Source organism: Clupea harengus, chromosome 13 (genome assembly GCF_900700415.2).
Source record: "Clupea harengus chromosome 13, Ch_v2.0.2, whole genome shotgun sequence".
NCBI classification, from domain to species: Eukaryota; Metazoa; Chordata; class Actinopteri; order Clupeiformes; family Clupeidae; genus Clupea; species Clupea harengus.
The window spans coordinates 7,378,442-7,392,410 of NC_045164.1; the positions used below are offsets into that span (position 1 = coordinate 7,378,442).

A 13,969-nucleotide genomic window follows, 5' to 3' on the forward strand; every position below is an offset into this window, starting at 1 on the left:
GGAGAGGAGCAGCTTGGCCACTGTCATCCTGCCACCTGAGCCCGAACACCACAACATCTCCTGCGCCTGCTCCACACAGCTGGGAAAACACACACATAAACACACAAACACACAAACACACATTGGACAGTTAATGCAGAATTAACATTAGACATTTGAAGCACAGATATATGGTGAAGAAGACAGAAAATGCTATATAGTTAAAGAATTGCATATCTTAAAGTATGTACATTATAAACACTTGATCTCATGAAGCACTACATGTCTAGCCTAATTAGTTAAATACCAGGTTTTATATGCATTCAGGTCTTCTACCATGTGTTCAACTAATTCAGGACAGTCTGGGACCCCTAAAGACATAATTAGAAAACAATAGAATCTTGTAAAATTCAAAAATGAGCTCAAAGAACAAAATAATATTGCAAGGGAACTCAAAGCCATTTCGATGTTTTTTTCCCACAGTGGTTTGGAAGAAAGCAATAGCAGGATGGTACACAGAGGTGCACGTGACACAAAGGCCTTGATAGTTTCGGTTTGTGGTTGGGAGGCCTCCCCTGTGGTCTAACAACAGACTTTAGCAATGAAAATGGCAAACCATCACTGTTACGGTACAATGCTTCATTGTAAAATGGTGAGGCTGAGGTTGATTCACAGGCTGTCTGCATGAAGAGGGAAAAACCCATTCATGTTGAAGAGCCCTTCATTTGCTGGCAAAGAGCAAGAGACCATTCATCCACAGGCATCATCTAAAAGCCCCTCTTCTGCCAGGGCAAGACCCCAAGAGTCAGAGGAGATGCTGGAGGAATCCCCTGTCATGGGTCACTACTGAGGACACACACGGCAGCCACTTCCCCGTGGATCGCACTTAACACTATAATCATCCCATCTCAAAGCCCGTGATTACTCCATAAAGACCCGAGATGAGATGATAAAATAATGCTTATTAAATAGGAGGCTGTTAGGTGGGTCTCTATGAGTGAGAAACGTGTCTGTGAGATTGATGTTATCAGTGGCATTAGCAGATGGAGGGAAGAAACCGCAGGCGTTGTAATGGAGGAGGAGAGGGAAGGAGGGAGAGAGAGAAAGGGAAGGAAGGATGGGATGGGATGAGGAGGGAACTTCCGAGTGTTCGTTTGGGGGATTCTCGGCACTGGCTAATTCACTCCCTCTCAAGTTCCCCCTGATGGAGATGTGCGGGAGCTAATTGTGTCATGAAAGCATCTCCCTTAACGAAGTGAGAGACTCATAAGCTGAGTGAAACTATATGGAACATGCGACGTGGCACGCCTTCATTAAGCCGTACAGTCAGGTCGAAATTAATGACACATTATCGCACTAAATACAACCTCCGCGCAATTACAACTAATTACGGCTCCTAGGCCGCACTCTGATTGTTTGCTGGTATTTACTGTTAATGTCACCGCGTCGGGTTTGTCAACAGGGAATCAGGCTTCGCGCTCCTGCTGTGTTTGTTTGCGAATGTGCCGGAGTAAAATGCAGGCATTCTGTTTCTACCCCTGCCTTCACTCGAATCCTCTGAAGCTCGGGCGGCGTCCTTGCGGCATGGAAATGGCTGTTAGGATAAGCGCCCCGCAAATCTTCTGTCAAATCAAATCTGCAAACAAATGAGCTGAGTTAAGGCGCGACTCGGCACACAGCCTGCCGTTTCACACGCCACGTTTATTAGATCACATTTCAATGAGGATTTTAAAGCATACCCATATTACCTCATGGTTTAGGCCCCCGAGGGGATCTTGCCTGTCACAAAAAAATGAGTATAACGCTACAATCTATTTTCCCCTAATAACTGAAACACCTCACCGGAGAGACACTATGTTATAAATGTCCTTTCTTGAGAAAGAGGTCACTCGACAATATGAAAACTTCTGAGGTCAACACGTTCCAGTTATGACATTCAGTCTCCATTCCTTTATGTGCACTGCTGTTCCTGTCTCATCTCACTCGGCTTGACCTCCGAGCTCACCTCAGACTGGGCTTCTTCCCTCTCCACCAGCTTGGGCTGTCCTTGCCAGTCGACTAACATCTGTTCACCAGTTCTGAAAGTGACCTCACCAATAACCATCTAAGCTCTTACCCTTAGAGAGTATACATATCTGGGCATACCTCGATGACCAGGCAAGTACAGTGCGTGTGCCTGATCAACCACCAGATCCACCACAGGTGTAGCTAGGTAACCAGAGTGTCATCAACAAACCCCTTCCCAAAATGCTGATGTCATGAGGGTGTGTGTATGAGATCAGGGTATAGGTGAACTGTCACTCTATTTGTGTGTGTGTGTGTGTGTGTGTGTGTGTGTGTGTGTGTGTGTGTGTGTTAGTTTATAGGCTGCGTGCTCACCGACAATACCGACACCCAATCTACCCTCTCAGTAATCGCTCCTTTCATAATTCATTAAGCCTCTTTCTCTCCCTCCATCTCTCTCTCTCTCTCTCTCTCTCTCTCCATTTCTCCCTCTCTCTCTCCTCTCTTTATTTTATATGTCTTGTTCAATTTCAAATTAATGGGGAAGCTGATATTATCAATGTTGAGATACAATTTGCAGTTACACATGTCCAATTTCAAACACACAATCTTTCACAGTAACTTAGAATAAGAGGTCAGGAAAGATGCCACCCGGGTGCTGAGGTCACAGGTAGCAGGGCATGACCAAAGGGTACACCAGTCTGCAGCTGCCACACGGCCCCTTTATCTGCTACACAATCCAAGAAAGCAACATTTGCAAACGTAGATGTAGAGGTATGTAAACAAAACACACCATGTCTCTGGTAAGGCTTTTTAGTTGAGGACTCTCAGAAAACTGCAACAAAAGCTGCAAATTACTTCATTAGTATTACGAGCAAAATTAGTAGCATCAAACACACTACATTCTACACCACATAGCCCTATAACATACTGATCGAGAATGTGCAGGTGTTAGAGTAGGTATTCGTGTTATGAAGTTATGGCAATATTCAATTCTGATGAGGATATATTTTGTGTATAAAATGTTATCATAAAAATATGCCTGTGGGGTATGCATTGCGTGTCCCATAGTGGCCAGGTTCTGCTGGAAGCTCTTGGAACTAAACATTTTGTAACAGAATTGCATCCACCCTCCTGTATCAGTGTTAGCCTGGTTGTTTACAGCACAAGGCTACGCTATCTAATTTCCCCCTACCTCCAGGATTTTTGTTTCTATATCAAACATGCTCCCTTGTGCCAACCCCCACCTCCCACAATACATGAAAACAACAGCAAACAAGCAGCAGATACCTGAGCTGGCAGATTACGTGGCATGAAAAAGTAAACGCGTAAAAAATGTTTTAAAACTGTAAAACTACCAGGCTTCATGCTTCCCTCTGTTTGCTTGCCAAGTGAACCATCTGAATCGCAGCCAGGTCCATTCAGTTAGAGAAAGGGGGCGGGGGGAAGGAAGAGAGAAGGGGTTGAGAGGGATGGAGCTGAGAGGATGGGGGGGGGGGGTGGTAGGGGGGCCACATGCGTTTTAGTTTGGGTTCCTGTTTCCTCTGGTAGACTGGGAGGGAAACTGCCATGGACACAATACAGCAACATAAGACTCAACACCCTCTGTACACACACAAACACACACACACACACACACACACACACACACACACACCCTCTGTACACACACACACACACACACACACCCTCTGTACATACACACACACACACACACACGCACGCACGCACGCACGCACACGCACACGCACACGCAAAGTCACAACTATGTTTCCTCATATGCTGAGGAAAGCATAGGCTGATATTTGATATGTGTTCCATTGTTCTGAATTGTTTTCTACACTGTAGTATGAAGCCTGCTGTGGTTCAAGTGGGTGTCTCTGACAGTGGAGTATCTGCTGGGACCTTTTGCAGCTCCATGCTCCTGAGTCAATGGGGTCAAATGCTGTTGAGTTGTTTGAATAGCACTAGTGGTCCCACATCTCTTTCCCGACACACAATTCACACATTCGTTGGGCATGCTAGGGAACCTTGGACATTATGGAAATAGGATACAGTCCCACCGGTAGATGGAAGGTTGATGAAGTTGCTAATAATGGGACCTGGCCACGGCTGTGGTATCAGTGAGTATGCCTTATGCAAATGTCTAACTATACTTTTTCGGCAAAGATAACTTTAACAACAACATGGTGGCTGAGTTGACTGTGGCTGTTGTTCTCAAATATGCCTTTGCTGGTAGCTGGTGGGTACATTGATGCACACAATGTCTGACCTATAAAGGCAAGTTGTAAGCTTAAGTTCTCTCTAGGCTGGTGGGTTTCTACAATGTGCTTTCCAGCTGCTCCTTACACCCTAGTTTGCATGTGGGGATCTGTGTAATCTGGATAAGACATAAAGCGTATGAGGTTTCTTACACCACTACTGCCAATTGCTCCACTCTAGATCTTAAAGTTAGTGCTGTATCCGGCATTAAACCTAGAAGGTAACCTTGAAGGCAGCTCTTTCTTGAAAATATAAGAACAATAATTCTGAGGGGGATTTAAATTGCAACTTAAGGACAAGGTAAAATCCAAATCAAACTAAGATATCACATGCATATCACACGTGTCCTCCCTAAACTGTTCATCATAAAACTAAATATAGTTTGGGTATATAGGTATTGGCCCTTGTCATCCAACGAGGGAAGAATTATGAACAAACTTGTCTGGCTAGTGTTCTCAAATGCAACAGTTACATGTAGGATATGGCATAACTGTTAAAACACTCCCTTGAAGAAGGTAGCATAATAAGACTGGACAAAAACGTATATTTACAACATATTTCTCAACCACCATCTCGTCGAACATCATGGAGAAGGTAAGATGACTTTAAAAAAAAATCATTATTGTTATTTTTCATTAACATTTTCTAATATCCTCCTCTCAGGGAAGCGCAGTGCGTTCTTCCAATTGCCGCTACAACCTTTGAAGAAAACATTGTCCCATCCAACAGATTTAAGGACTAACTTGTAGAGGGACTGGCTCTTGATGAGAAGAAACACTGTCAAAGTCTCCTCTCCTCCAAAGCAGCAACTTGAAGGACCATCAGAACAGCTTTCACACCACTGTCGATGCCCTGCCAGATGCAACCACCACTTTCACTGTGACCTGTGAAGAAGGCCAAGCCCCGGCGTGTGATGCCCAGAGAGAAGGGCCAGGAGGACTGCAGAGTCCTGTATGTCCCTCAGGCTGCACTCTTCAGCAACCCTGAACTCGCTGGAGACTATCTCCGCTGCATCGACCACACTCTGGCAATGTCCCAGAGGTGGCCCAATGGTTCTACCAAGACACATGGACGTGGTCAAAGAAAGGCATTGGGCTCTCTGGATAGAGCCAATGCTCTCGACTGGACAACCACAGCCAGGGAAAAAGAGGAAATGTTCTTCCTTGATATGGAAGACTCTTTATTTAAAGCTGAGGTAGCATAATTTTAGCATTTTGGGAGGTTTGGTTGAAATACACTCATTACAAATTGAGTAGTTACTTCCCAATTTAAAAGATAATAACCTGGTCATTAAAAACTTTAAGATTTTTGTGCTTTCCTTTGCGTATTCTAGACTGCTGAGAGGAGAAGGAGAGAGATTGCACATGAAACCAGTCTCAGGCAGATGGAGAGATATATAATAAATGCCGCAGTTCTTCCAGACTTCCGCCAGCCAGCCCCAAGGGAGGCCACCCCCTCCTCACACATTGGCTCTGTTAATGGGTCACAACCCCTTGAGGAACCCCTGCTGATTCACGGTCACAGCATGGAGGACTACAGGAGAATGTATCAGTCTGTGGTGGATCCCATGCTGAAGATGCGATACGGCCAGCCTCGGTCGTACCACCTGCAGATGGGTCGCGTGATAAAACAGCGTCTGTGGGAGGAGCCGAACTGTCCCACTCTGCTGGAGACGGAGGACGCGGGTGGCAGGCTCTGGATCTCTGAGTCCTACTGCAGTCCCACCCTGAAATGCTTTGCTCCACTCATCGAAGTGGACATCAGTGAGGAGCCCATGCCTGTGAGGCCGAAGAGGAAGAGGAGGGCCTGGCGCTGAGATTAGGAAACAGCACCCTTGTTCCTTTTCATTCAACAATCCTGCCATTTCTTTTTATCTAATTAGAAATCAAGATAAAATATACTGTATGTATTTGATTTCAGTTCATATATTGGTTTTGTCATCATTCAAAAACATGACAATGAAGACCACATTTTTTAAGAACAAGTAATTAACTCTTAAAATAAAATCTGAAATATAATTTCAAAAGCTTTTAGGCATTGTCATTCAATCCGTAAAATCGAATTAATGACAAAATGGCTATTTTCACACCCCCACACACCAAATCTATCTTTCACCCTGCTGCACATTCTCCTCATTCAAACCTGCTGCATCCCACAGCAGCAGCTTTGCATTCTGGCACAGTGCAATCAGATGCACTAATTACAAATTACACAGCCAAGAGGCAAGAACCTGTTGAAGATTTCAAGGCCAAGCACTGAACAACATGATAAATATATAATGACTTACTAATTTAAATATTTGAAGTGCAGTTGTAATGCATTATAGATTATGTCATGCGGGCTGTGATCTGTTGCACAGCACCCTTCCTCACGAGCCCCTATGACTCCACTGTCATTGTCAAAACAACAAACAGATACCCAGCGTGTCATATGGGAATAAGACATACACAAAAACACAAACACACATAAACACAGACTTACTTTTCTCACTCTCTCATGTACACCTATGCTCTCCCTCTCACATACACACACTTTGCTCTCTCTCATTCACATGCATTGATTCAGACACACACACACACACACACACACACACACACACACACACACACACACACACACACACACACACACACACACACACACACACACACACACACACACACACACAAACCTCATCAGGTTTAGCCATCCTGCCTAACTCAGGAGGAGTACCAATAAAGGCTCCAGGTCATTTGTTAATTACTTTCCCTGTGCTTAAAGACCTGTCAAACATGTTCCTTGAAGTGGAGACCCATAGGGATCCATGGGTGGAAAGCCAGTCTGCCAGGTTTGAAGGTGCTGCTCCATCCCCCACAGCTAACCCCCCTTCAGAGAGATGAGGCTCCAACGTGGCCTTGGTCCATGACAGGGGCTGAGTGTGCAGGGCTTCAAAGCACGTGCGCACACACACATGCACGCACACACACGCACGCACAAACACATAGCCACACACACACATACATATGCATGCATGTTGGTGTCAACAAAGTCACTGTCCATCCTTTAATCTAAAGATAGGCGGCCACACAAATCTGAGTGATGATGATGGATATGAGGACATGAGGACACACAAACACACACACACACAAACACACACAGTCACTCACAGACAACTAAAAAAAAACTGAGAGAAAAAAAACAGGCAGGTCAGACGCTATGTGCAACATCTCCATCTGGATGCAGACAAGTGGAGATAATCTCAAGACAATGAGAATTCACCTCTTACCGAAGGGTTGCATGCTATGTGCTCTGCTGATAGACAGGATGCCTCAGTGCCCTCTGCATTTCCAGTGCCTAGTAATTTCCATTAATATTACATGGAGTTTTCAGGCTTTATGACAAAATATAAAGGAGATTATTTACAACCTTATCCACTCTGACACAGTTGCGGTATTGATACTTATGTTTGCATAATGCACACACTTTTGGGCAATATATAATATATTTATAATTATTATAATTATTAATGATTTATATCAAATTTACAACTAATCAATATCAATTTCAGTGTAACTTTATTAATTAAATAGAGGCCTATTTTCATATTTAAAATTTGGATGTAAATAAAAAACATCCGCTCTAGTTCTCTTTTCCTCTTATCTATAAAAAATATGTCATAAAAGTAGCATATGTTAAAGTTGTGGGTAACATGTAATGAGTATTGAATAGATTTTTTCTATAGTATAAGTGTTGATGATGTGACTATAACTGACTGAGCAAGCATCTAAAATAGAGAGAGAGAGAGAGAGAGAGATGGAGAGGGAAATATGTGCGTGTAGGAGTAGAGTGGACAGTGTGCTGTTGTTGATTACAGGTGTATTTCAGCACTGACCAGCCAGCGGATGAGTCCCTTTCACACTCTCTCTCTCACACACACACACACACACGCACACACAGAGGCGTGGGTGGGGTTTGGCATGTCATCGGTCATGCCTGCAACGATTACCTTCCCCAAGCCAGAGGAACAAAGAGGCAGCTCAACCACATTGCACCACCCTGCAACCTAAACACAAACACACACTCACACACACACACACACACACACACACACACACACACACACACACACACACACACACACACACACACACCTCCAGAACACAATGTCACAACCTCTCTATCCCTTTCCTTGTAACTCTCTCTCTGTCATTCTCTACCTCCGCATGCCTCCTTCTCTCCCAGTCTGTCACAGCCTGTTCATCTCCTCCTTCGCTCTTGCTCTTCGTCGGCATGCCTGTCTCTTCCTCTTTCTCTTCCTCTCCTCTCTGTCCTCCATCCTTACCAATCTCATCCCCTGTTCGTCAATGCTGTCTGTTTCTGCCACTCCTCCACTACACACACACACACACACACACACACACACACACACACACACACACACACACACACACACACACACTCACCCTCATACGCACACACACACACACATCTCTTTTCTGTTGCTGCTTCCTTGCGCCGACTGACTGATTCTCCTCGTCCGTCTCTGGCGGTGGCCTCCATCTTTTCCAGCCTGTCTGCTAGTGTGAGACAGCCTTGCACAGGGTGTGCAGCTCAGACAATCAAAGGGCAACAGACTGACAAACTTCCACCCGCTGACCAAGTTGTTCAATATACTCTGTCCTGCACTTCTTTCCCGTAACTGACTGAAGAAAGCAGATATTGTAACTTCAGTAATTCCTCTATCTATCTAACTATCTACATATCTATTTGTCTATATATATGCATCCTTCCATGTAAGTCAACCTGTCTGCATCTGCACAACAAAACTGCAACACAGTTAGAGAAGATTTGATGCCAGGGCTTACCATTACATTTCAAACTCAACAGAAAAACTGATCTACAAAGTAGACAAGCATATGCACAGCCAAAAACTCATAAGCGTATCATATTTCAAACTCTGAGGGATCTTCATATTCTCCACTTTATTTTGGGGTGTAGACTCCGAGCACATAGACTACAGCATATAATGGAGAGACATGGTGTCAGTGAGGATCCCTTGGTCAGAGGTGGTGAAAATCCCATATGGCCGCATACTCCAGCCTCATATTATTGATTACATGGCAACCATATCTGACTGGAATTAACCTCTGTGAAGCCTGGTTCTGAAAAGGCGTCGACCCCCGGTGACGGAGGCAATCAATAGGAGATTTATGCTAGTCGTGGCGCTTATGAAATGGCAATCATTCACCACCTCAGTGATCAGAAACTAATCATTTAGCTGCTTTTTGCAGTGGCGGGGAGCTGGGTCTTATTGGCATAGCCCGGCTGAGATGAATGCCATGGTGCGTGTGTGTGTGTGTGTGTGTGTGTGTGCCTTCAGCGGCTCTGGCATATAGAGAAAGCTCAGAGTCAGCGATTAAAAGTTCGTCAAGCGCACTCAACGGTTGTCCCGTACTGCTCATGAGGGATGAAGCAAAGACAACTAAACTAAGCCAATTAAAACTGAGAGAGAAAGAGAGAGAAAGAGAGAGAGAGAGAGAAAAGAAAAATAAGTATTAAAGCTGGATGCCTTCCAGTGTTAAAGGCCATGGCTCCATCCTGTGATCAGACATTTAATACCTGACCAAAGGCTAAGCCATCTATTGTCATTCAACTTATTTCAGGCAGCCTGAAAAATTGTTCTCTGATACTTTCATGAAAAAAATAATGCTGATAGTAATGGTGGATTCTTGTACTTTATGGGTATCAAAGTTTGTTATTTTACCAACAGAAAATTGGCATCATACTAGCTGCAGTTCAAGAGAAAGTTAGGAACATCTTTGAACTTTCTTTTTTTACCACCATGATCCAGCCAATTTCAACCAGAGTGTTCATATAAAACCATGACTGTCAGAACTGTAACTATTGGACCTGTACCAGTGCTGGCCTGAATCCATTCCAGAACCAACTCCTATCTGGGAGTTCATGCACAAACTTAAGCAAAAAATATGAAGAACTGCACTGCCGTGTCCAGCAGGCAGATAAACCACTGGAAACAGTTGGCTGTGATGTTGAGTGGAGTGCTGGTATCCACAGTGGCTGGCCCCAAGTCCCAATACTGTGCCAATTTGCTGATGCTATGTAGAGTGTGCTATCTGCACCAGGCCATTATGTCAAATCTGGATAAGCCGCTTTGCTGCCGGTGCAGGGTCCCCGGATCTGTGTGTAGACCCCTTTAATGGGGCACCGAGGGCCAGAGGCACAGCTAACGGGTACAAACAACACATATACACACCAACACACACACATGAATATACACACTCACACTCACACTCAGACACACACATACACATGTACAAACACACATGAGTACAAAATGTGCACACCAACATACACAAACATAAAAAAACACTGTGGACGTACCCACGCACACAAATCCCCCATGAACGCAAATACAGTTACGAACACACAATAACAATATCAAAATGCACACAAACATAAGTGATGCAAAAACATCACACACACATACACACACACTTCAATAGACAAATGAGTGCATGCATTTATGACTGGGACAACAGAAATGGTATCAAGCGTATCTTTGCGTAGTTGTGTGTTTGTGTGTGTGTGTGTGTGTGTGTGTGTGTGTGTGTGTGTGTGTGTGATGAGCACTGCAGAGGGTGGCAAAGAACCTGGGGAGATGATAATTACTGGGACAGGATGGGGGGTCACCATCGCTTCAGTGCTCCGCTTTCCTTCTGAGATCCCCGTGTGTATGCTACCCTACCCCCCTCACACACATACACACAAACACACACACACACTCTCTCTCTCTCTCTCTCAAACACACACACATACACACCTCAATCCCCCCTCCCTCTTTCTGTTCTGAAATCGAAACCCTTCAGCACCCCTCCCAGAGACACCCTGCTTGGTTGGCCGCAGTGAGTTTGTCTGCAGATCATGGTGTGTTTGGAGACTCTGGCACAACAACAACACGACGACGCAGAAGCCTGCTGCCGTGCGCGCAAGGCTGACCCAGGACTGAACCGCTCAAAATGTATTCCACCAATCTGACAAGCGACAACTACACACCCTATGGGAATAACAAGTGCACCTGTTAGGCTATAAGCAAATCATAGAAGTATGCCTATAAAGAGCAAATGGAAGACAGAGCACAAACGGAGCAGAAAGTTACTCTCTGGAGATAAACACTGAGAATGTGGAGAAAAAAGCCCAAAGTAGATACCATCACACCATTCCTTCAGAGCGTTTGAGTGAGCAGTAGCGGAATGGTGTGCTTGTGCTTCAAGTTCAGTCCAGAATATTTAGCACACAAAAAAACAACAGCTTTGTGGAGAATAAATACCCTATTTAATGACACCTCATTAAACTGATAACAGCCTAAAAGCCTTCAACTGCACAAATACATAGTTGGGCTGTGTATTTAGTTAGTAGAATAAGTGTTTGTGCAGAAACAGCAGTTTTGACAAAAAAAATACAAAAGGCTGTCAGGGCAGTGGACGAGAGAGAGATTGCGAGAGAGAAGGAGAGAGAGAGAGAAAGGTTGATAGTTTTTTCTCTAGGGGGTTCTTTCTTTTCATTTGTGCTATCATTTTATAGCAAAAACAAACTGTCAGAATTGGAGTATAGGAAACAAAGCTCTCTGTCGACTGGACAGCTCTGGGCAGGCTATAGACCCATCAGGCCACGAGAAACGACCAACCATGTGACCAACAGCATCTAAATTGGCTTTCTGAGAGGCTATAAGAGACCCTTTCAGTGACATATACAGATCATGAACCCTCACATACTGTACATGAAGAGACACCTTTTCTCAATTGTATCTCACAATTTCACTCTCTCTCAAGCCTCCCCCACCAGCACACATGTAGACACACAAACACATACATGGACACACACAAAAAGTTTTTGGTGCTTAAATACAACAGTCAAGCTGGTGGGGCTCTGATCAAAATTCAGTAGCCAGTTCTACATGTAGCTTTTTGCCTCTCTCACTCGCCCCGCCCCTCCCTCTCTCTCTGTGTTTGTGCCATCATTTGGCAGAATGAGCTGGGAGAGCTCATCCCCATGGACAAGACGAGTGTGTGGTGTGTGTGGTGTGTGTGAGTGTGTGAGTGCGTGAGTGTGTGTGGTGTGTGTGTGCATCACCCAACATAAACACAGACAGGAGGGCCAGAGGGCAGCAGCCAGCCCGGGGAGCCTCATTCATCTCTCTGTCTCTCATCAGACCCCCACCCCCCCTCCCATCTCACACATAGCAGCGGCACCCCACAACATCTGTATCCTCCGCCAGTAGCGAGCCACTGCACCAGAGGCCCTCAATTAGAGGCTGGGATCGCAGGCCTCTGACACCCCCCCACACTTCACCGCCTACCACTAGAGTCTCCTGCGGCTGAAGCCAATAAACACCAGCGCTCCTATCCGCCAGGACTCCGTCTACAACCACTGATAAATGAATTGTACAGATGAAGGTTGAGTGTGGGGGTGAGGGGTGAACAAGCAAGTCCCGGAAGTATCAGTTTGACTTAAGAGAGGAGAGCAGAGAGCTTTTCCTGTGGGGTGGGGAAATATATATTTGTCCACCACAGATATGGATTCCTGTTCTTCCACACGCATGAGCCCAGTTCTTTCGAAAAAGGCAAAAGATGGTTTCGTCAGAAAGTTCTCTTGTCTCCGGAAAGTTTCGCTGCACTTTCACCTTCACCGAGTCCTTTTTTTTTTTTTTTACTTTAGTCTGTCATTCTCTTTCTGTCATCTTCTCATTTTCTCTCTCCCTCGCTTTCTGTCTTCCTCTCTCTTTCCCTCTCCAGATCCTGTCCAGCTTCTTTAATCCTGCTCAGGACTTTCACCTGTCTGACAGCAACCTGACAGACCCCAGATGGAAAAGGTCACATTTTTCTGAGAGAATTAGGGCAACAAGCAGGATTACTGACCACCTTTAGATCCTACCAATGTTCATCTCCCTGCTCATGTCTGACTAGAATGGACAAAATTTCAACAGAACTATCTAATGGAGATTTATCTAGAGATGAAAGCCCTGATTAAGCCATGAATTTGAGCTAAATGTGCCATTAAAACCTTGATGCTATTCATCACCTTAATGACGACACGGAATCCCTTCGAAAATGTTCTGGCTTTTAAGCAATGCAACATGTGTCTCCTGATTTTATGTACTGCAGAGGTAACGATTTTCCTGATTAGTGAGAAGGGTATTCCAGCAGAACATGCTGTCCAACACTCACTCTGGACTTCTGCTGACAAATGCTCAGCTTCCCTACAAATCAGCTGCTGTCAGCCTTGGTCCCTCACTGCCTCCTCCCTCGCTCTCTCCTTTATCCTCCTTCCTTCTCTCTCTTTCTCTCCCTCCTCCCTCCCCTCTCTCTCTCCCTCTCTCTCTCGCTCTCTCTTTCGCACTCTCCGGGGCAGTGTTCCATACATAAATACCAACAACAAGGATTTGTCACGGCACAAAGCTAACACTGAATGGGCATTATCGTTGCCTTCAGTGAGATTATTTATGGCGGAGACTGTAATTGAAGCCCGTAAATCCACCTCCGTGTTTGAGTTATGCGCGAACAACAGAGGGCACCCAAAGCTGCCTTCTGCTGTGTGCTCCTTCTCAACTCTGTCTCTCATCATCCCCTCCAGGTTTCTCCTCCTCTGTCCAGATCTTTGAAGTGGTCATTTTCATTGATGATCACCATGGCTCTATATCTACTCTACTGCCTGTGATAATATCACT

At 45.0% G+C, this 13,969-nt stretch overlaps 1 protein-coding gene across 1 annotated transcript in view; it reads right to left on the reverse strand.

Moving 5' to 3' along the window:
* Positions 1-519, reverse strand: part of cdh23 (cadherin-related 23) — a 197,855-nt gene extending 197,336 nt beyond the window's left edge. The window contains exon 1 of the mRNA XM_031579449.2: positions 1-519. This exon is cut by the window's left edge and continues 28 nt beyond it. Within this exon, the coding sequence (XP_031435309.1) occupies positions 1-123 (123 nt within the window). The 5' untranslated portion in view covers positions 124-519.
* Between the last annotated feature and the right edge of the window lie 13,450 nt (positions 520-13,969).